The sequence below is a fragment of the Nannobrachium achirus genome (genome assembly GCF_963921795.1).
Source record: "Nannobrachium achirus genome assembly, chromosome: 4".
NCBI lineage: Eukaryota > Metazoa > Chordata > Actinopteri > Myctophiformes > Myctophidae > Nannobrachium > Nannobrachium achirus.
In genome coordinates, this window is record NC_137813.1 from 37,950,445 (window position 1) to 37,974,979 (window position 24,535).

The window sequence follows — 24,535 nt, forward strand, 5'->3', positions numbered from 1 at the left end:
CCAGCTGGTTCCTATGTCTGTATGACAGGCAGCACATTAGGACATGAATCTACGACCAGTCCACCACCATCTGCTACTAGTGTGTCCAGTGCACTGCAGCAGGTGCTGACAGATTCTTTAAGTCCAGTTGCGACGTGGCACTCTCTGAGAGAACCTTAGAGTACGTCTTTGCTCTCCAGATTCATTTCCCCTTATTGTCGTTGTCGGGTGAAAACCTTGTATGTCCAAAACCGTTCGTTTTGCATTTTCCGTTTTAAAAATGACCTAAACAAGTGAAAACAGCCGATCTACAAGCACACAATGAATGTACAAAAACACCCAAAAACTGTGAAAAGTGATGACTCATCACTAAACCATCGTTTTGTGGGGCCATTTCTAGCCCAAGGAAAGTTTTTTGTGCAAAACAAATGCTTGCAGTGGATTCAGAATCATGACAAACCCCTAGTTAGACCCCTCACATCCTACTTAAAGCAGATTTTTTTCCTGGGTATTTTCCTCCTTTATAGAAAGTCGATGGGAGCCCAACTTGATATGGATAATTCTATGGGTAATTTTCAAAATAAAGTTTGGTACCCAAGGCTAAAATCCATCGTTAGGTCCTAAAGAAGCCTCGAAAAAAGTTTGGCGCTTTTATCCGCTTTGTTTCGATAATTTTGTTAAGCCAACCCACTATCATGTTGGATACAGCATACAATTCACGCAGTGCAGCAGGTGCTCTGAGCCTTTGATTAGGCATCGGTCAGTAGAGCGAGCGGCCTGTTATCAAGAAATAACACACTGCGGATTTCAGCGATTGACCAATCAGATTGAAGCATTCAACCAAGCTGTGTAATAATAATAATCAATCAACAAAGTAACTAGTTACTAAAGTTTTAGTGGAGTAAAATGTAAATGTTGTGGGGTAAAAGTACTGGGATCCAAGATGTAGTAAAGTAGAAATAAAAGTATTGGAAATTGGAAATACTAAAGTAAAATACAAATACCTCATAACTGTACTTAAGTACAGTACTTGAGTAAAGGTACTTAGTTAATTTACATCCCTGGTAGGGAGACCGCCTCCAGCTCCAACCACTGCAGATGTTCTAGTCATATGGAATTAACAAACCTGGCACTCTATTTGTTAATATAACGTTTTAAAATAATTCCCGGATTGCAGCTTTAACAGCACCAGTTCAGTCTCAGAGGCTGTGAGACACATCATGCCCGCACTGATTTGAAACTTGACTCTATAATTTCATGCCCCATCCTGCCCTGGCCAGATTTACAGCTTCCTTTTCCATTCAGTGTATTGTATTAGTGTACTCTTGACCTCTGTGAACCTTTAAACTTTAAAGCCTAGCATTCAGTCTAGGCTTTAAGGATCTCGCTTCTGACCCATGTGCTGCCCTCTGACCCTGCCTCTTCAAACACAGTCACCCTCGTTGACCTGTTGTCCAAGTCACATTGGAAAGAAAATATTGTGATATAGATGTAACCCCCCAAATAAGCTGTGGTGATGTGTATGCGTGTGTGTGTGCAAGTGTCAGACTTACTGTGGCAGACAGAGTCGCTGGCGGGCGTGCACGGCGACACCTCGATCTCGATGCCCTCGTCGCAGATGGTGCAGGGCAGACAGGGGTCCAGGGAGCTCTCGCGCTCCGAGTACGTGTCGTCCACGCACTCCTCGCACATGGTGTCGTGGTTGTGGTCGCAGTGCGCCAGCACGCCCTGGCCCACCGGGCACACGGTGCACGGCTCGCAGCGGCCGGCCATCTCGCTGAAGAAGTAGCCGTAGTCGCACACGCATATGGCGTCGTTGGAGTCGGTGCAGGGCGTCTGCATGCGCATCAGGCCGGTGCACATGGTGCAGGGCTTGCACACCTCGGTGTGGCTGTAGTTCTCTGAGAAGGTCTCGCCTAGAGGAGGAGGGCAGCAAAGGAGACGAGGATGAGAAGGGTATCGAGGCAAGGGGACAAGCAGGGGTGTCGCACCAAATTCTGGGCCTTGCAGTGCAAGGATTCACTGCGTTATTTTGTGCTTTAACTATTGAAAAATAGCAGATATATAATCATGAAAGCTTGCAGATATACAAGCAGTGCCGCGCTGCGAGCTTGTTGATCTGCTATTTTTGAAAAATCTTTCCTTTCTATCCTCCTAATGTTTTTGGAAAAACCTATTTCTATGTCAGTGGTGCTCAAACTTTTTCATGTCAAGGACCCCCAAAATCATATGTGTTTTCCCACGGACCCGCATCTCAAAAATATTTAGCTCCAGGGACCCCCAGAAGCGGAATTTGAGTTACAAATGTTCGCTTAAAAAATACATATATTCAAAGACTTGCACACATTGTCACAACTTTTCAAAAATAGCAGACCTACAAGCTCACAGCACAGCACTCAGTGCTATTTTTCAATAGCTAAAGTATAAAGTAATTGTAAATGGCCTAGAGGAGGAGGGCAGCAAAGGAGACGAGGATGAGAAGGGTATCGAGGCAAGGGGACAAGCAGGGGTGTCGCACCAAATTCTGGGCCTTGCAGTGCAAGGATTCACTGCGTTATTTTGTGCTTTAACTATTGAAAAATAGCAGATATATAATCATGAAAGCTTGCAGATATACAAGCAGTGCCGCGCTGCGAGCTTGTTGATCTGCTATTTTTGAAAAATCTTTCCTTTCTATCCTCCTAATGTTTTTGGAAAAACCTATTTCTATGTCAGTGGTGCTCAAACTTTTTCATGTCAAGGACCCCCAAAATCATATGTGTTTTCCCACGGACCCGCATCTCAAAAATATTTAGCTCCAGGGACCCCCAGAAGCGGAATTTGAGTTACAAATGTTCGCTTAAAAAATACATATATTCAAAGACTTGCACACATTGTCACAACTTTTCAAAAATAGCAGACCTACAAGCTCACAGCACAGCACTCAGTGCTATTTTTCAATAGCTAAAGTATAAAGTAATTAAGGCCCCTCCACCTTGGTCACCAGTAAATCAGTCCCACTCCCCCCCCCCCCCTTGTGACGCCCCTGGGGACAAGGACAAGAAGGGAGGCCAGGAGATGTGCATGAGAATGGAGGCAAGGATGGAGGAAGAGAGAGGTTGAGCCAGAGGAGAGCGGGGGGAATATGAGGAGCGAACAGGACAACAGAGAGATGGAGTCTTTAATGACATTAATCATGTTTACTGCACATCATTAGAGGGGCGGAGGACACATTGATCCAGTGGGCTCTTAGTGATTTGTGCTCTGGGACAGCGAGAAAGGTGCTCTTGTTGGGGGATTGAGTCAAAAGCCTGCTGGGCTCATTACGATATTGATCCCTGTGTGTTTGTGCCGCGTTGAGTAAACTGCTTAAGTCTAAATCATACACAGGAAGAGCCGGGCAGGTACACATCCCCTGACTGTGGCTAATAACACAGGCAATGATGAGATGGCCTACATTGATTGATTGAAGATTGATTGATTGATTGATTGATTGATTGATTGATTGATTGATTGATTGATTGATTGATTGATTGATTGAAGACTTTATTAGAAGTTTGCATAGGAAAAGGTACAGTTTCATGACAGTGCACTTCACTGGTACAAGGTCAACTAAAAGGAGATCCTAGTAAGCTTTTCGGCTTATTTACACAGGAAACCTTTATGTATCTCATATAACATTGAATGACAGACGGATAGAACACAGTACTATGCAGTAGATATCGTCAGCAAAAAACAAAAACAGTGCAAATAATAAATAAAGATATTTACAATATAAGGGTCAGGAGGAGGAGGGTAAGGCCAACAGAGATTAGGCTAGGTTTATTTTTACCACAGTGGCGCCAGTTCAGCAAAAGCTAAGGTATGGCAACATGACTGGTGTCTTGCCCGCGTGCAAAGGTGCGCGTGCAAGACACCAGTCATGTTGCCATACCTTAGCAACAGGCATGAGGAATTATTTTTTTTCCCCTGACCTTCCCTACCTTGCCATACCCAATTGACGCCTCTGTTTTACCAGTTACAAGTTTTTACATTCAGAGATCACTGTGCTGCTTTGGCGTGATCATGTGCTTGCTTGGCTACATTGTAAAAAGCTGTAAAGAATCTTACAGATATCATACAGTACTGCTACAGGGTTGTGCAGTGTCCTGCACTGCAAAGCCGGCACGTCCACCTACTTTGTCATTATAACTGTGTCTGTGACTCAGAAACTAGCCGATCTGCAAGCTCAAACACCGACACCTTGTGTCGTATTTTTGTATAATTCACCCCCAAAATGACTTGTTTCTATTGATTACTCATGCCATATAGAGACTTGAGTTCAATAATATCTTTAAGATATTTGTCGCATTCAGACAAAAATGTGATTATAGTAAATTTACCCCCATTGATTCCGGATGGCGACCCGAAAGCATGGCGTGATATCTAAAGGTAACGGAAAAGACGCACTGTGATTGGCCAGGTGTCATTTGAGTGGCGCCTCGCGAGGCCCCTCCCATACGCGAGGCTTTTCCTCCCCTACTAATACAGACAGAATGCTGTTCCCAGCACCTGCCTCCGTGGCTTAGCGGATTGGTCTCTAGGATTCCAATTCATGCGGCCCGGTCGTGCCACTTTTTCTGGCTACACCCCACGGAGGTTAAGTTTAGGGTTAGGGGTAGAGTTGGGTTGTCGAAAAGATAACTTGTAGACATATCGACAATACGGCTCAAAGGGACTGTAGTGCCTTTGACTGTTGCAGGCCAATCACACGCTGCCAGGGTGGGGCTTGCCAGATAGCCGTTACGAAAAAAAAATCATGCGAACGCATGGCCCTAGATGGGGACCCAAATACATGGTACTGGATGGGAAATATTTTGGGGGTGAACGACTCCTTTAACACTCCAAGACTTTGCAGTGAGGTGACATGAATGATGCTGGACAGAAGCAGCCACTGACTGGGCTGGCTGCAGGGTAACCCCCAATCTGTTCATTCATGCTCAACACTTCTGCGTTGGTCTTGAGGAACGTTTGTGGCGGGATCGGTCGGGATTGAAACACGTTCCTGTGGAGCCGATGACCTCCAAGTGGGCCGCTCGTGCCCAGAGTTCTTAGGGGCACAATGTAATCTATTAATATTGCATGTGGAATATAGAATTATTTCGAGATATAATTGGATGCCTCCTTAATTATGCATGGAGCGTGTGTGTGTGTGTGTGTGTGTGTGTGTGTGTGTGAGTGTGTGTGTGTGTGTGTGTGTGTGTGTGTGTGTGTGTGTGTGTGTGTGTGTGTGTGTGTGTGTGTGTGTGTGTGTGTGTGTGACAGATTGATGAGGATGAGAGGAACATATAGCATATACCATAACATGGTTCGGCGCACAACTACAGAGATACAGAAATGAGAGTGTTCCATACTAAATCTCATCTTCTACTTTGTGGGTGACGTCCCGATGCAGATGCGAACATGAGAGCGGTCACCTTGTGAGGCCTGTGGTTCAGACTGAAAGAGCAGCTGGCTGTTTACTGCTACTGTATCATCTAACTCTGTCTTGGAGTGAGACAGCATAGCACGAGTTTCTATCTATTTGTGTGTGTGTGTGTGTGTGTGTGTGTGTGTGTGTGTGTGTGTGTGTGTGTGTGTGTGTGTGTGTGCGTGCGTGCGTGCGTGCGTGCGTGCGTGCGTGCGTGCGTGCGTGCGTGCGTGCGTGCGTGCGTGCGTGCGTGCGTGCGTGCGTGCGTGCGTGCGTGCGTGCGTGTGTGTTTGTGTGTATGCGTGTGTTTAGCTGTGTACGTGCCAGCTAATTCTTGGGCGTTTGGCATTGGATCTGGATAAGTATATCATCACTGTCAGGCAGAAACCTCGTAGTTCCATAATTTTTTTTCGTAAAGTAACGCTTCATCATACAAGACCGTCACACAAAACTAGCGAAAATAGACGATCTACAAGCACACAATGCCTCGCGGTGCGAGGCGTTGTGTGCTTGTAGATCAGCTATTTTCACTATTTTAAATCATTTTTAAAATGATAAATAAAAACAGGTTTCCACCCGACAACAACAACGATATTGTACCTTTGCTCGTTGCATGAGAAGTGCTACAGTAGTGGTGTGGCGGTTGCATTGAGCAACAGCATAAATTGTTTGTGTGTGAAAAGCCCTGCAGCGTTATCTCAGCGCTGGCTTTGCCTGCCTGGTGTTGCTCTGGCAAGCAAGTGGTAGCAACTTAACCCTGACACATCCCTATTTTGGGCATGTCATATACCGGTAGGTGAAGATTTTGAAAACATTTAGTACATTCTTAGAAAATAGATTGTCTATTTTCTGAATCATGGGTCGTAGAGACGCAGTGACTGCAAGGACCCTGACAATGAGGCAACCTGGCGTTTGTCAACGAACCTAAGCGCAACGGTGGGGGCCAGTGGTGGGCAAGGAGGTAGGGAGTGCTTCGCTGTGTTCACTTGGACCGTCACCGCACGTAGGTGCCGGAAGTCAGGGGGGACAAAGATTTACTATTCTGTCCATATCGTGACATAACTCGGTAATGGCGCTGAGTCAACTAATGGGACCGTCGCAACGCTCGGCACGGCGACTCGCTCACTGATGCTCGCTCGGCGGTGTCTCACGTGGCTCATGGTCGCCTGAGACGTCATCACCGAAAACAATCGCTCCTTTCCCTTGCAGCCCCCCGCGCCCCCACCGTTGTAGCCTGATACTTCAGTCCGCACATCACCACCCCCTGTTGGTGGGTGGTGTGTAGTGTGGACTGAACACGGAGATATTTTATTTTATTTCAAGCGCGCCTGAAGAGCGGGCGCATTGAATGGGCCAATCAGGGCTGTAGACTTGAGGCACGTGGTATGCTGGTCCGGTCCCAGCCCCCTCCCTTCGGAGCTGTTCTGCCCACGTGAGATTCCATAGTGGACTCTGATTGGTGCTCTTCTGCCCACGTGAGCCGCTCGTGGACTCTGATTGGTCCGTGAAAACTGTCATGGCGGAGTCAGACTCGACTCGAATTCTTTTAATAAACAATACAATAGAGGGTATGCGCGTGACATCACTGTTGCTGGAAGTTATGTGGGAACACGCCTACTGAGTGGCAAAACACTAATTTCTACCATTGACAGCCCATACATCCAAAAAGAAAAGTCCTATCTGATTGTATTAAACAAAGTTAACTCACCAACATTGCGGCTGTACTGAAAGCTTGAATTATCCTCTTTCTATCTACAAAGTTTTTGTTTCATAAAAATCCACCATAGGCATGTTATGAGCTACTTTCTGTCAAGACACTCTGTGTCAGAGTTTGGAAGCACTCGTTTTCTACAACACAACATCCTGCTGCCTCCTGCATTATGTGCAAATTAGAAACAGGTGGTATGCAAGGCCGTTGAGTGATTTGCAACTAGCACTTCCAAACTCCAATGCTCCATGCTGCTCAATGTTTTGCCACTCAGTCTAAATTAGGGGGCGGGTCCCAGTGGACGTGCATACCCTCTATAGTGCCGTTTCATTACGTTTTAATACCATTTTGCACTAACGTAAACATGCAGTCATATAATATGTTATGAGAAATAACGTATTTTTGCAATGTCACGCCGTGTCGCCGTCGGCGACACACGGGGCTGTGTGTGTGTATGTGTGTGTGTGTGTGACGTCAATAGGCTTTACCCCGCCCCCGCTGAAGTAGAATCTCCGTCCCCAGGCTCAGACTCAATCCCAAAACGAAGTGTGTGATTGAGTCTGGCGCTTGCAGTCAGGCTACCACCGTTGTGCTTAGGTTCTTTGGCAAAACCGCGCACGCGACAATGACGGCTGCCTGAGGGTCCATCTTTAAATAAGCACTCAGGGTTTTACTGTAGCACTGTTTACTCAACTGATTCTTCTGACTATTGAATTCTTTGAAGGTGGGCTGGAAGTCCAAACACCATTTAAAACTGGTCCAAACATGACTGGTGATGTTGACTGCCTCTAGAACCCACTAGAGTGAGGCAGGCAGATCATGGAGACCAGGCTAACTGGTGTGTGTGGTGGTTGCGTATGTGTTCACTATACAGACATGATTCAGATCACTCTATAGCAGTGGTTTTCAAACATTTGGTGTACACCAATGAGCCAGTCAAAATCTCACACACTGCACACCTGTAGCAAAATAGAAAATGTGTAGCCTAGTTCCAGACCCTGAATCGTTAGCCACACCCCTTTAATTTTTTTGTTTTGGCGATGAAGTGAAACGAAATGTCAATTCAGGCTGAGTGTCAGGCTAGAAAATGTGAGCTCAGCTGTGACATTTGTGACGGCTGAGCTGCTATTTTAGAAAATGTTTTTGAAATAAATGTAAAAAAAAAATGACATACCTCCGGTTTGAAAGTGGTTAAAATATTTTAGGGCATAGAAGTTGGGAAACAAATGTGCACAAATGACTGAAATAGTAAGTAAAATCATAATAATTATTACAAACTTTGTGTATAGTTGTATAGTGTATATTGCAATAATAATGCATGGTAGTCACAAACTCCTAAGGCACACCAGTGTGACTTGGCACAACCTCTGGGAACCACTGCTCTATAGAAAGGTGACATCAAAGACTTTCATAGCCAGACAGTCTCTCAACAATCCATGGCCATGTAGGGAAGCAGAGGTAGCAGTGAAGAATGGCTTCACGCTGTACTGTAAAGTATAGCATGCATGTTTAAAATGGACTGACAAAAATGACAGATTGTTAAATTATGACTTTGAGGTTGTGAGCTCGAAACTGTTGTTTTCATTTCACTCAGGCTTAACCAGTAACAAGGTCTCGTTCTTTACAGCAACCCCACGGTGCACATGCTTTACAGCTAATTTTAGCTTGCGTGCATGAATCTCATTGCCGTCCTTGTGTATAAACATGTCTAAATGTGACCATATGCACTGAATGTTCAACAGACACAGGGAAAGAAAATGTGCATTTGTGTGTGTGTGTGTGTGTGTGTGTGTGTGTGTGTGTGTGCGCGCGCGCGTGCGTGCGTGCGTGCGTGTGTGTGTGTGTGTGTGTGTGTGTGTGCTTGCGTTTGCATGCGCATGTGCCAGTACATTCATGCGTGAGTGGGAGAGGAGTAAATAAGTGGCCATCAGGAATCCTGCTGCCCCATACAGTGCTGTGCATAATAAATGTCACAGTCCATAAAAGATGACCCACCATGGCATGTACGGTAATGGTCTTACATTGAACAGGGTCCACTGGGTCTTAATGAGCGTACTATTTACAGTAACAAACGATAAAGCCTGAATTACACTCAGTTGCACCCCGGTGTCGCACATACAAGCTCACAACGAGTAGCGCTGCGGCGCATTGTGACCTTGTAGATCGGATATCGTCAATGTGCGACGCGGCGCGCAACCAAGTATACTGTAAATCAGGTATTGTTGGGTATGCGTGGGGGAGGGTTGGCCGCGCATTGGGGGGTGCACAGCACTACAAATGTGCCACTTCAGCCAGTGAAGACCCCCCCCCCCCCTTTACAAACACTGATGTGCTTCAACCCCATTAGTGTCATCAATAATGTACGTTTGAGTGGCCTTGAAACTGGCCCCCATGTTCTTCACAATCAGCACATTTTGCTGGAGACCCACCCTTTCTACTTTGTACTACTACTACTCTACTACTACAGTGGTTCTCAACCTGTGGGTCGGGACCCCCAGGGGGGTCCTCAAATTATTTTGGGGGGTCCCCCAAATGATTAACTTAATGTGCAACATTGTTTTCTTTCTCAACAGTAAACAAACCAACATAAAGTTGAAGTGTATAGAGGGTATCTGCACGTTTCTAAAGTGACTATTTAAGGACTTTTTAATACCTCTAAAATGACTAATTAAACATTGGCCAAATTGTCAAATATTAGAGGCAGAAATTTTGAGAACAGCCGATCTACGTGCTCACATGTACCGGTAGCACGTAGATCTGCTATTTTCACAATAGATCTGTGTCAACTCTTAGTGCTCGTAACTGGGGGGGTCCCCAGTTAAAATATTATTATTTTGGGAGTCGCGGCCTGAAAAGGTTGAGAACCACTGTCTTACAGAACTGTGTAGAGTATCTGAGTGTGTTATGGTTACCTGTCAGCACAGGCATCATTGTTGTCTTTACTGTAACACAACTGACCTCCCCCTGACTCCGGTTTCAATGCACCAGATTAACAGCATTTGAAAACCTGCGTGACGGCTTTATTTGTCTTGTAAACTTGAAACGTTTCTGGGCGTAATTATGGCTTCGCTTCATCGGCTTTTGATCGATTCACCCCTGATTCAAAACACATGTTTGTAGAGATTAACAAATCACAAAATTAGGGGTCCTAGCGGAGGAAATTGTATAACATAACAATCAACAGCCCCTGCATCCCTGATTGAGCAATGCCTTGCCTTTTTTTTTTGTGGTCCTACTGCTGGGGTCAGCAGAGTAGGAAGGTAGCTTCCATGGCCACGGTCTCAGAGGACCTGTCAGAGGGAAGTCTCATTTCCGTCTCTCCACAGTGGGAGGCCATTCGAGGCGCTCTGTTTCAATCTTCAGCGTAAGGAAGAAGGCTGCGATTCTACTTTCCCCCTCCGATCCGCCTTGAATCCCCACTGAACCCCAGTTAGCGAGAGCACTTCTTAAACGCTCCAGTGAGCAGCGGGGGCTCTGTCTTTTCTCTTGCCAAACCTCGCGGACCCCCACTCACCCACCCACCCACCCACCCGCCAGTCAGTTTGCTTGGCGAGCTCTTTGAATGGTTCACTAAGTGAGGCAGCTCCGGTTGTGTTGTCTCCCGTGACAGGCACGGAGAAGTGGAAAGGACTGATAAATATTTCAGGACTGCTGACACGGGCAGCCGTCTAGACCCAAGCATGATGGAGAAGGAGAGTTACGCTGACAGGAAGTGCCAAATTAAGAGGGGACATGGTAAATAAAGATTCCCCCATATTTAAACGTGAAACAGGAAATGGGTGTGCTGTGCTGAATGTTTTTTTCCCCCGTTTAATTATTCATATATGCACTTCAGAACTAGTGACACAACTAATGTCCATATCTTCGTTGTCGGGTGGAAACCTTGTATCTCCAAGTTTCAAATCTGTACGTTCTTTCGCAAAGTAAAGCCCAGCATCATCATACAAGGCTCAAAAGTAGTGAAAACAGCCGATCTACAAGCACACAACGCCTCGCGGTGCGAGGCGTTGTGTGCTTGTAGATCGGCTGTTTTCACTAGTTTAAATCATTTTTTAAATGATAAATGCAAAACGAACGGTTTTGGACATACAAGGTTTTCATCAGACAACGATGATATAGCTCTTGTTTTTCACGCACGGTTCTGTGTTGTCAGCCTGTGGCTTTCATATAAGACCCTCTCAGGCCTTAGTTCAGCATGAATGCTTTCAGATGCAGCAGGTAGATTAAGATTCATTGCATCATCCACTAATAAAAAAACAAATCAATGTCGAAACCAATTAAAATAATGGACATACATGTGCTGGAAAGTGGCTGGATTTCATCGTAATAGACTGTGTGTTCGTCAGGCGAATACTGTAGCTTTTCTGTATCTCGTTCTCAGCACAAGATAATTGTTCCTGTCTCAGAGGCACAATAGCTATGTTCAATGGGGTTTAATCAGCAGGATCAAACGAGTAAAGATGCATCGATGTAACAGTATGCATGATGAATGAGCACGTCTGGCCCTTTGGTGCCCAGCACTCTAATCCCATTTTAGTCCCTAATACAGTGGATGAGTCACACCGACTGAGGAGGGGCAGAACACCGTGTGGATGAGGAGCAGTGCAGGGAAACAGAGGGAGGCTGGATGAGGAGCGGTGCAGGGAAACAGAGGGAGGCTGGGAAGAAGAGGAGCAGATGAAGAAACAACCACCATGAAAAAGCTGCAGTGTTCTGGCAGCAACCACATCACTGGAAGATGCAGTCAGGGGTGTCGCACCAAATTCTGGGCCCTGGGTACAAGGATTCACTGCGGGCCCCCCATGAATGTTCTTCATAGGGAGAGGGGGTTTAACCCATTTTAGACTGGGAGCGCATTATTACGCATTAAGCTCACAGCGCGGCACTGCTGCGAGCTTGTAGATATTTTTTTCTTTTTTTACTGTGAACATTTGTGCAAGTCTTGGAATGTTTCAAATCCTTCGAAGGTTTTTTGAAAAACCTGTTTCTATGTCAATGGTGCTCAAACTTTTTCATGTGAAGGACCCCTAAACATATTTAGTTCCAGAGACCCCCCAGAAGCAAAATGTTCGCTTAAAAAATACATATATTCAAAGATTTGCACACATTTTCACGACTTTTAAAAAATAGCAGATCTACAAGCTTGCAGTGCGGCACTCGGTGCCGCGCTGTGAGCTTGTAGATCTGCTATTTTTCAATAGCTAAAGTATAAAACAATTCCAGGCCCCTCCACTTTGGGCCCTAGTAACTCAGTCCAACTCCCCCCCCCCCCTTGTTGTGACACCCCTGGATGCAGTGGATGTTTGCCATGCACGGCGTCTGCACCGCTGATGTTTACTGTGGGACTGTGGGAAGACTATGTATGATGAGCATTCTTTGTGACATTGAACCAAAGACAAAGTCCAGGCCCTCATGAAGCACGCCTCTGTTTGCCTCTGCAGAAACCGGGCACCTCTTGATCTCGCTCGACTAATTTCCTGCTCCAGTCATTGGTGTCGTTTTTTGTCGAATTTCTTGCTTAATTACTCCTCCTCCTCCTCCCCACCCCCTCGTCTTCCATCCAACTCTCTGCTGTTCCTCCTGAAGTACATCCAGAATGACCCAATGTATGATAATGTTGATGCAAGGCGCGAGGAGCTACGTTCAATTAGTTTAACTTTACTTTGGCAAGTTAGTCTTGACAGTTTTGTAACATTGTGTCCAGGTGGCTTAGGTGTAAAGTTTCTGTCCACCAACATGGATACTGGGGTTCGATGACGACACGGTGCCTCTGGCTTGGCCTGGGTATTCCAACTAATACAACTGGCTGTGTTTGCTGGTGGGAAGCCGGCAAGGGAGGACCATCTCTAGATCTATCACTGCACTATAGCAACTCCTACAGGTTGATCTGTTGGACAGGGAGCGGAACTGGCAGGGATAGCGTGCTCCTCCTGCCCTTCCACTGAAACTCCTCACTGTCACATCAAAAGGAGCGGCTGACAGTGCTGTAAAGTAACATACATTTACTCAAGTACTGTACTTGAGTACAGTTTTTAGGTATTTTACAGGAGTATTAAACTTTCACTTTTACTTCTACTCCACTACATCTCAGAGACAAATATTGTACTTTTACTCCGACTTTAGTTAATAATTACTTTTTAGATTTTGATTATTATTACAAAACAAACATTAACCACTTCAGCCCTATGTACATTTTGGCCATTTGAAAATAGCCGGTCCAAAAGCTCACAATGCAACGTATCGTGAGCTTGTAGATCTGCTATTTTCAAAAGATTTTTTATACATTTGAAATCTTGTGAAACGGGACATTCTACATAAATACTTTAAAGTACTTTCTTCTTTTGGTACTTTAAAGTATATTTTGTGTGATACCAATACTTTTGTACTTTTTGTACATTTTGAATTCCGTACCTTTACTTTTTAGGGCACGGTCACAACGCACTTTTATTCTACCTACACTACAGTATGAGGGCGGTAACAGAAATGTATAACGGAGTGTTTCTACATTGCAGTATTGATACTTTTACTTAAAGGAGCTATAGTCAACTTTTTTTTTAAACGGATGCTAAAATAAAAATAATGTTTCGAAAATATTTTTTGAAAAATAAGCTTCATATATGTGTTTCTATTCAAAAATGACCACAAAAAGCGTAAAATAATGATAAAATAATCATTTTGGCCATTGTCAGACCGACACTTTGTTTACATTCTAGTCTATAGACTAGGATGTAAACAAAGTGTCGGCCCTACAATGAAAAAGTGGACTATAGCTCCTTTAAGTAAAACATGTGAGTTCTTTGTCCACCACTGGTGACTGGAGACTCCACGAGGAGACAGTTGTCTACTCTAAACTGTACCCAAGACCAAAGGGTCATATATGTATATTTACCATACTATACTATCTTATACATGTATGTAAAATGTATAAGATAGTACAGTAATATACATAACTTGCAGTTATTTTATTTATTTTATTTTTTATTTAGCCTGTGGCAGTGTACTATTGTTTACCTGAATTGGCATCCTGCCCTTCGCCCTAATTCCAGTTTATTTGAAAATAAGACAGGCTGGGAAATTTCCTACACAATATCCCATTCTTATATCTGAAAATCTCAGATAATCCTAGGATACCAACTTGAACCCAGCAAGATTTCACCAAAATTGAGAACTGATTTTCTTCGCATAAATATTTTGACACCACCCTGCAAGCAATCATATGTTCCATTTTTGATTACATTGAACTGTTTTTCTTGAAGATGTGTTTATTTCAAACGAGGTACTTGGTGTGAAACGCCTTTCCTATTGCAGTTCTTGTTTATAAGCACCATTGGATTACATCTTGTGAGAGTTTATTAGTGTAATATATCGACACGCACCGGAAGGCATCAAATGACTGAAGTGGTCTGACTTTGGATGATTTTAAAACCCACCACATTTACAACACAATATGCTGTGTGAACCAGGCTGATTTGACATTAAAGGACCATTTCACCTCTGGGACAACCAGATCTTATTTTATTGTTGTTTGGGACACGATCAACACAATCCTTAGTTATTTTTTGAGTTCAATCTGTGTTTTTAGATATTTTAGTATTTCAGCAAGCTACAAAGCATCATATGATGCATTTTGCATCATATGATGCTTTGTAGCATGCTGTAGCATGCTGAAATACTAAAATATCTAAAAACACAGATTGAACACAAAAAATAACTCAGGATTGTGTTGATCATGTCCCAAACTACAATAAAATAAGACCTGCTTGTCCCTGAGGTGAAATGGTCCTTTAAGGATTACATTTCAAATAACCTTTAGGAATTGCTCAGACTCAAAATAGAGCACCCTTATGGGTCCATCTTTACATTCTCAGAGTTAAATGAACATTCATTGTACAGTACATTACAGCCTGTGGCAGTATACTCTGGTATTCCAGTCCTCCTCCTGAGCTATGCAATGGTTCTATGAGGCGTTTTCTTTGGCGTTTACTAAGCGGGCCGACAACGAGTCTGAAGCACCTTCTGAAAGGGCAAAGGGTGCTATAGGGCAGTGGATCTCCACCACTGTGCCGCGGACCTTTGGTGTGCCCTTTGAGATGCTTTGGTGTTCCCTTTGAAATTTGACATTGAAGTAATAATTTAAAGCTATACTATGGAAGTTGCTCAACTACTGGTCAGTAGTGGTATTGCTTTTTTTGGCCTTTTTTCGCCCGGAGTCGCCGCGGACCACAAGAACGGGGCCGCACGACCACCGCGACCACCTCCGCCTCGCCGATACGAATCCGTAGATTCATCCCGTCATTTATAGACCAGGATTGGGGGAGATTCCTTCACCAGTGTAAACACTGTTGCTGACGGAAGCTACTTCCTGAAGAGACGGCAAGACGCACAGTATATCTAGGTGTGCCCTGGGATCTTTTGGCAATGAAAAAGTGTGCCCTGGCAGAAAAAACGTTGGGAAACACTGCTATAGGGTTCCAGGGGTCCCCGGCTAAATGATTGATATTTAGGAACCAAATGGACCCTTTAGGGTTCCAGGGGTCCCCAACTAAATGACTGATATTTAGGAACCAAATGGACCCTCAAAACAAATGGAACCTTTATGGGTCCATTTGGTTCCATTTGTACACTCCCAGAGTTAAATTAACACAGAGGATTCTGCTGTGAGTGGACGTTAACATTGAGTGAGATGTTTGTTTGCATGATGAAAGCCCACTAGTTGGTCTGTGGGACATTGTGGTGTTGGCACTTCTCCCGTCCCCATTCTGTATGATCAGTGCTAATGGTTCACAGCCCTGAGCCCAGCTGTATAAGTGAGGACATTTGGGCCCACTTTGGGACCATCAAACAAAAAAATCTGCGTCTGTGTTTTTTGGGACATTTGGTAAAAAGGCACAGCACTTTAGTACTAATGAGCAAATTGGACAATTACGTTCAGTTTGTTTTATGCTGTTTTTGTTTTGAACGGAGAACTTGATCTGCCTCGACGTGTTTGTGCAAGTATGCATGTAATTTGGATGTATATTGTATACTGTGTGTGTGTGTGTGTGTGTGTGTGTGTGTGTGTGTGTGTGTGTGTGTGTGTGTGTGTGTGTGTGTGTGTGTGTGTGTGTGTGTGTGTGTGTGTGTGTGTGTGTGCGTGCGTGCGTGCGTGCGTGCGTGCGTGCGTGCGTGCGTGCGTGCGTGCGTGCGTGCGTGCGTGCGTGCGTGCGTGTGTGCACACAGCACATGTGTAGGCATTATTGTGTGAAAGTGTGTGTGGGTGTACAGAATGTGTGTACAGTAAGTCTGTGTACAGTATGTGTGTTAGTCATGCCTTGAGGGGGAGATTTCCATGAACATGTGTTTCTATACAGTACACCAGTTTTGGTGTGTGTGTAGGCCTACAGTTGATACAGTATGAGAATGTTTTCAGGGACCATCCATCTATTGGGAAATTGAGAATTAAGCTTAAGAATATGCATGTGCATGCATGCATACGCGTGTATATGCATGCGTGTGTGTGTGTGTGTGTGTGTGTGTGTGTGTGTGTGTGTGTGTGTGTGTGTGTGTGTGTGTCTCTACTCACTGTCCAAACATTGGCCGCAGACGGTCTGCTTAGCGCCACATTTCTTCTGCACTCCTTCTCCAGGTGGACACTCCTGGCAGCACTCTCCTCCACCACTGGTGTACTGGCCTGAGTCACACGGAAGCAGCACCGCCCGCTCCGTCTTAGACGCCAGCACCAACCCCACCTGCCGAGGTTGGGACAGTGGTGGGTTGGAACAGAAGGCTATCTCATAGCGTAAAACACACACATACATACTAGGGCATTCACCAAATATTCGACTATTCGAATATTCGAATATCAAAGTCACTATTCGAGTTTGTTCACCGAAGTCGAATATTCATTTTTTAATTTATTGTTTTGTCTTTAAAAATATATATATATTTCTTCATGGTTTATAAAGCTTGGCTTGATAGGAAGTCATAAGAACCCTGACAAGCACTTGGAATTCTAGGTATTACATTTAATGTGACTCGGTTCCGCAGATAAATATCGTGAAAATAGCAGATCTACATGCTCACAATGCCTCGCAGCGCGAGGCGTTGTGAGCATGTAGATCTGCTATTTTCACAATGTTCGCCTCTTGCTTACTTAATATTTGACAGTTTGGTCAGTTTGGCCAGTCCTGTCGAATATTCGACTATTCGAATACTTTGAGGTTGAATAATTCGAATACTAAAAATCACTATTCGTGAATGCCCTAGTACTGACAGACAGTCACAGTGAGGGGTCGGTCACACACAGATTTGTATCCATCCAAGTAGACTGAGCCAGGCTGATACTGTATGTTGACACATTTTTACATGCAGCGAACGTTTAACCACATGAATCCTAGTTTACCATTCTGGGGCAATAATTCAGTGAAAGTCTACGTTTGTAGATTCGCTATTTTTTTTGTGAAGAGAATTGGTATAGAAGGAAAAGAGAGGGGACTGAAGTCAACTAAGTATATAGGGTCCATAACTTTTTTTGGTGAATAATTTGTGTCAACTTCGACAATTAATTGCGCCCGAGGTTTACCATGAGAAATGTCACAGCTTGTCCACGTCCGTGTAGACATGTGTGTACACATTTTTACAGTCTATGGGTTGGTTCCCTTGACAATCACTGTGACATCACAGGTGACATCACCTATGTAAAAGTCCATATATGGGTATTCCCCAGAATCCCTTTTATGCACCATATATGAAGATCCCTGATGTCATATCACTAGCCAGATGGCCAAGACATGGCCCATATCTGTGTGGCTAGTTCAGATAGCAATCTCCATATATGGGCATACAAAATATTGTATGTTGTGATTTCATGGGAACCACTCTAACAGAATCCCTTTTATGCCCATATATGGAGATCCCTGATGTCATCAATATTAAGCCCACATCTAACAGGACTTCATATGGGAATGCCCATATATGGAGGAAGACAGCCCATATCTGTGCGGCTGGTTCAGACAGGGATCTCCATGTATGGGCATAAAAGGGATGTACTATATAGTACATGGATCTCCATATATTTGTAACTGGTCCGATATACATCACGGGCCAGATGGCCAAGAATTGGCGCAACCTCGCCCTTTAGGGCGTGGTCGCAAGTCGCCTATTTGCATATTCCAATCAGGCAAAACAGCGAGAGATTGGGCATTATATGAACTTGATCTGGTCACCCCTTACACACACATGCACACACACACACACACACACACACACACACACACACACACACACACACACACACACACACACACACACACACGTGTGTACACACATTCATACATGCTCACAAACACACATACACTTAAAACATGGCCAAGACTGACTTACACAACCACAAAACATTATTTGTGAAAATTACAGCCAGGTGTGTAACCTGTTCCTTAGGTCGGACCGCTTATCACCATTCGTCATCAATCATCCTGTCTGCACCTATATCAGACACACTTTGGTAAAAGGCCACGGGCTAAAACCTACAAACAAACGCCCCAAAATGCACATCAAACTGACGGAAACCTGTTGCCACAGCAGGAGCCATGAAAGCAGCCATACAACACGATACAACGGCCCTTCCTTCTTGATTAGATGTGAGAGAAGCTGTGAGAACCAAGTTTGAATCCGTCTCCTTTCTTCTCTCTCTTACACACACGCACAGACACACACACACACACACACACACACACACACACACACACACACACACACACACACTCACACGCACACGCACACACACGCATACTCCTCCCCGGTTTGTATCTCCCTGATCATCACTCTCTGGCTCATTACCTCTCTGTCCACACAGTGTCCACAATGAGGCTGCACTGTTGATATAGCACTAGATAGCATGTGTTATACAGAACACTGGTTGCCAAACAGTGGGTCATTTGTGGCTCGTGGACACATTTTTAATTATTGTTATTTCAAAACATTTTAAAAACATTACCAAAAAAGCAAAATCTTTCATGTTTAAAAAGAGAAATGCAATGAATTTTCGAAGTAATTTCATGAATAAATCAAATTAATTCCATACATTAGATTAGAAAACAAGTGTAAGAAGTAGTGAAAATAGTTTATCTAAAAGCTCACAACATGCGCGAAGTGACGCGTTGTGCACTTGTAGATCTGCTATTTTCACTAGTTTTTCGGTCCCGGGCAAACGTTTAATTTCTCTTTTGGGTCAAGGGCTAAAAGGCTGATATAGAAACTTTGTTGCCTGTAAATGTAACATGGGTGGGGGAGGTCCCTCTTTGAACCCTAGCTGTTCAGGTTCTTTCAAGGCTGTTGTGTTCTGGCACTGATACATTGAATATTGACCAGTGATACACTGCATATTGATCACTACTACATTACATATTGAACACTGATAAATGTAATATTGACCAATACCACATTGCATATTGACTACTGATACATTGTTGTTCATTTAATTTTTACCTAAATAGTTGCTGTCTTCTCTGTCTATTCCATGCCATGTCATTTGCATCCATTCACGATGAATGAAAGGCTCCAAAATCCTAACTGCCATGATTTACTATTACTTCCTGCTGCTCATCCTTCCTCCTCTGTTTTATGGCCTGAACTGCTTTCCCAGAAAGAGGAAATCTTTGCCACCTCTTTCTTTTCTTTTCTTTTCTTTTCTTTTCTTTTCTTTTCTTTTCTTTCTTTCTTCTCGCTGTGGTTGCCATTCTGTTTATACCTCTTGTTACTCTCTTTCCTCCCTGATGTACAAAGTCCTCTTTTCTGGCAAAAGAGCTTAGACGCGCATGCTGACATGTTGCAACATATTTGAATAAAGTGAACCACTTTATTCTGAACTTCAGCAACTATGAAAAACATGCTTTCATGTGTTATGGCTCTCGTTATACAAAAAAAGAGAAAAACTAATTTCCATTATTATTCTTGCTTGCTGAAGCATATTTTCTGTCTCTTTTTCACAGACACACAATCTCTCTTCCCCACTCTCTCTCTCTCTCTACCTCTTGCTCCCTTTCTCTCCCGCTCTCCTTCTCTCAGCAGCCTGCCGTCCGCGTTTTCATTCAGAAACAGATGTACGTACAGCCCTGTCTCTCTCCTCTCAGTCTCTCAGTTCTCAATCTCTGTCATACTCTCTCCAGTCCTCTCTTTTTAATTATCTCCTCTGTCTGTCTGTCTGTCTCTCCCTCTCTCTCTCTCTCTCTCTCTCTCTCTCTCTCTCCCTATCTTTATGTATTTACCTTCACTTCCTGTTTTTCACCTGTGGGAGCTCTCTGTTTATTTCACGTGTTTTTGCTTTCTCTGTGTTATTATTCCTCACGTCACTCCACACCAGTCTTCTAACCCATCATCCAGCCCTCTCCTCCTCCTGATTTCATTTCAATGTGGCTGGCGTTGAAAATAACTGCTTTGAAATCACTGCATTGCAAATGAAGTGCCTTGAGAGGATGTCTGCTGTACACAGTATCTGTTTGGGAATGACTTATGTCAGCAAAAAAGAGTGACAGTCTTCCTCCGATGGGTGCCAACTCCCGTCTCTCTTCATCCCTGTCATTTCTAAGCAGATGATTTAGTGCCACATATAATCGGAGCACACAAACACAGATGCTGTGTCACACACACACCCACGCACGCACATACGTGCGAGCACACACACACACACACACACACACACACACACACACACACACACACACACACATGCGCGCACACGCACACATCGGTCCAGGCAGCCGTGCTGCTCAGCATGTACTCTCCTCAATTTCATAGTCATTTGGAGAGTTTATCTTGTAAAATGTAAGTCTCCAAAAAAGCATCCCATGTGTCAGCACCCTGTACACCAGCTGTCATAACAGTGTCCCGTTAACACGCGGGGCTGTTCACATGATGACTGAGCTATACAGAATGTAATTAGACCAGCTGCCATACACATGTCAAGACTCTTAGTGGACATGAGTGACCTGACCTCCATCCCCAAGTTTGGTGTTTGGTCTTCATCATCATAACCACCACCACCACCACCACCACCACCACCATTATCATCATCATCATCATCATCATCATCATCATCATCATCATCCTTGTCTTTATAATTGTTCAATCAATCAATCAATCAATCAATCAATCAATCAATCAATCAATCAATCAATCAATCAATCAATCAGTTAGTTAGTTGTGTCAATGAGTAGAAATAGCCTACTATCCTTTATACCAGTGTTTCTCAAACTTTCAAATGTTAAGGTCTCCCCTTAACTCTGACAGTGTAGGCTACAAATGGAACCAAATGAACCCGTTCCATTTGTACACTGTCAGAGTTACAGACTTGTATGGGTCAATTTAGACCCCATAAAGGAACCCACAGAGTCCCTGGAATCCACTCTGAGAATACTTTCACGCAAACTGTGTGTCCTCTTTTCTAATTTCATCATCACAAGAATGATGAGTTTAGATGACAGTTAGCCTACTCCCTACTCACTCATTCAGAGTCAGAGTCAGCCATACAACAGCTATCCAATATGAGTCAATGGACCAAAGCACCTGCCACACGATGGATTCTTGAATGGAGCAGAATGTTAAACAAAATTGCCATTCAACTCTTCACACACAGACACAGCAATACCCGACTTTTACAGTCTAAATACTAATGAGCTCACTAGAGACGCGCGTCTTCATCGTCTTCCCCAGCACGCTGACTTGACTACCGTGTCTAATTGGTAATCGCTATAGGTTACTGTAGGCAACGCGCGGCAGGGAACCCCTGCCAAGCCCACTCAGCCTAACTCTGATTTAGCATAATATTTAGGTAAAACAAATCATGCAATAGACATGGCTCTCAAAATTAAACATCTCTCATTTTACTATTATTAATCTTGTGAAATCACGCACGCAGAGTAGTAGAGAGTACTTACCACTCCACAAATAAACACCAGCGATAAGGTACTCATGGTGCGTTGCGTTGCTTGCTGGTGGTGTGACATAAACAGATAGAGCTAAACAGAGGAAGCGAAGTGGTGATCGGAAGCCGAAGTGTGCATTTTATAATTCCAGTGGTGGTGTTTTATCAATGGGTCCGTGGTGCGTGTCTCATGCTCCTCAGTAGTGTAGTGTAGTGCACGGCGCGCTCTCTGGAGCGTCCCTAGGCTGTCCTGTCCTGTACGCAGCAGAGCAGAGCAGAGCGCTGTCCAGCACTGCGGAGGAGGAGGAGGCGTGAGTCGTGCGTTAACAGAAGAGAGCGGCACGTCCACTCTCACTGATTACTACTGTTACTTCTGCAGTAAGAAGACTGTATCTATCTAGGCGGATACCCCCAGCCACCCCCATCTCTCTCTCTCTCTCTCTCTCTCTCTCTCTCTCTCTCTCTCTCTCACTCTCTCTCTCTCTCCCTATGTCTCTCTCACTCTCACTCTCTCTCTCTCTCTCTCCCTCGCTCTCTCCCTCCCTATGTCTCTCTCTCCCCTCTCTCTCACCCCTCTCTCTTTATCTCTCTCTCCCTCCCCATCTCCCATCCTGCTAATTATCTTGCAGAGCACATCTCACTCGTGCACCACGAATTAACCTAAAGTTGTCTCCCTGAATATCCATGGCTTTAATTCTATGAGCTTGCTTTAACGGCAGTACATTTGTGTTACATTTTCTAATGTAATGCATGTTTAAATCTCTGTGCTGCTGGTGTGTGCTTTATGATGCTCATGTTCAGGCACCGAGAGCAGTCTCCTCGTGCATGATCGCCTTTTGCCACAAGAGGGCGACTGAATTAAATCCAGGACAGAAGTTCACACTTGTCTTGACAGTTCGATCGTCCACTTTGAAGCAGTAAGTAACAATGAGCGATGATGGGACCATTCAAGTGAAGTCAATTTACTGAAGCGTGTGCACTTAACATTGACCCATGTTTCACAAAGTATTGCATCAAAGTTCACATAATGTAATGCCATTGATTCCTTTGGACTGCCTACTTGTTGGGGCATATTTTACCAGTCCATGTTTGAGTTTTGGAATCATCCTCAGCCAGCTGCATCTTCCATCAAGCTGTCCATTAAAGCATTTAAACGATACATTATGCATCACCGACTTTTTTGTCAGGTGATACTACATTTGGTGAGACCACTCAAATACCACTAATGCACAAGACTAAGTACTGTGATTGTGTTTGCTGCTCATTGAGGTATTTAGCCTTTACGCTCAAGGAAAACCAGCGTTGATGGATATTGATCCAAGACAATTTAGCCATGAAGGAGATATTGTGACCAAAAATGTTACCTCCTCCACCCTATAACTCCACACACACACACACACACACACACACACACACACACACACACACACACACACACACACACACACACACACACACACACACACACACACACACACACACACATGGAAGGTGTGTCCACATTGAATGAAGCTGATATAATCTGACATCTACCATTACCCATACCCTGTCAGTCCCACCTTCTCTGCACCTATCATCAGCTCAGGGGAGATAAGAGGCCAAAGCCCCCTCAGGCAGAAGCAGCCACAGAATGATTTGGTTACACTGTTGAGATCCTAAAGGCTCTCCAATATTGATCTCTGGACACGTCAATTTCCCAACTTCCTACATCCTCCCAGGAGTCTCCCTGTTCTCATCCTCCCCTCTCCCCCCGTCCTCTGCCCCCTGCAAGAAGAGGGGACGTGGCATTTCAAGCCTGAATGTAGTCTTCTTGCATACACGCGGGGGCGTCACAAGGGGAGGAAAAGTGGGACTGAGTTACTAGGGCCCAAGGTGGAGGGGCCTTAATTATTTTATACTGTAGCTATGAAAAATAGCAGACATACAAGCTCACAGCGCGGCCCTGAGTGCCGCGCTGAAAGATTGTAGATCTGCTATTATTGAAAAGTCATGAACATGTGTGCAAATCTTTGAATATATGTTTTCTTTTATTTGTAATTCAAATTTTGCTACTGGAACTAAATATTTATAGATGGAAAACATAGGTTTTTCAAAAAACCTTAGAAGTATTTGAAATATTCAAAGACTTGCACAAACTTTCACGATTAAAAAAAATAAATAGCAGATCTACAACTCACAGCGCTTGTATATCTGCTATTTTTCAATTTTTAAAGCACAAAATAATGCCAGGGCCCAGAATTTGGTGCGACACCCCTGCATACATGTGTGAAATCGTTAAAGTGTAGCCTACCACACTGCAGTCAATGTCCCGTCCTTCCAAATGAAAGGGATTGTACTTGACAGGGAAATGATTTGATCATGTTTAATTCAGTTCGGTTCGGAGTTCCAGCGATGGTTGGACCTCTGACCTTCATTACTGTGTGTTGAGAAGATAATCGCACCATCTGGTGTAAAATAATTTGTTCAACATTTTGTCCAGTGATGGTCTTGACAGAGTTATGATTGGAACAAATATCGTTAT

At 44.2% G+C, this 24,535-nt stretch overlaps 1 protein-coding gene across 1 annotated transcript in view; it reads right to left on the minus strand.

Moving 5' to 3' along the window:
• The window catches only part of ngfra (nerve growth factor receptor a (TNFR superfamily, member 16)), a 45,689-nt gene extending 23,532 nt beyond the window's left edge, over window positions 1–22,157 (minus strand). The window contains exons 1-3 of the mRNA XM_080724143.1: window positions 22,028–22,157; window positions 16,678–16,843; window positions 1,533–1,895 (exon numbers count right to left, since the gene is read on the minus strand). Of these exons, the coding sequence (XP_080580269.1) occupies window positions 1,533–1,895; window positions 16,678–16,843; window positions 22,028–22,096 (598 nt within the window). The 5' untranslated portion in view covers window positions 22,097–22,157. The remainder of the gene's footprint in view (window positions 1–1,532; window positions 1,896–16,677; window positions 16,844–22,027) is intronic.
• Between the last annotated feature and the right edge of the window lie 2,378 nt (window positions 22,158–24,535).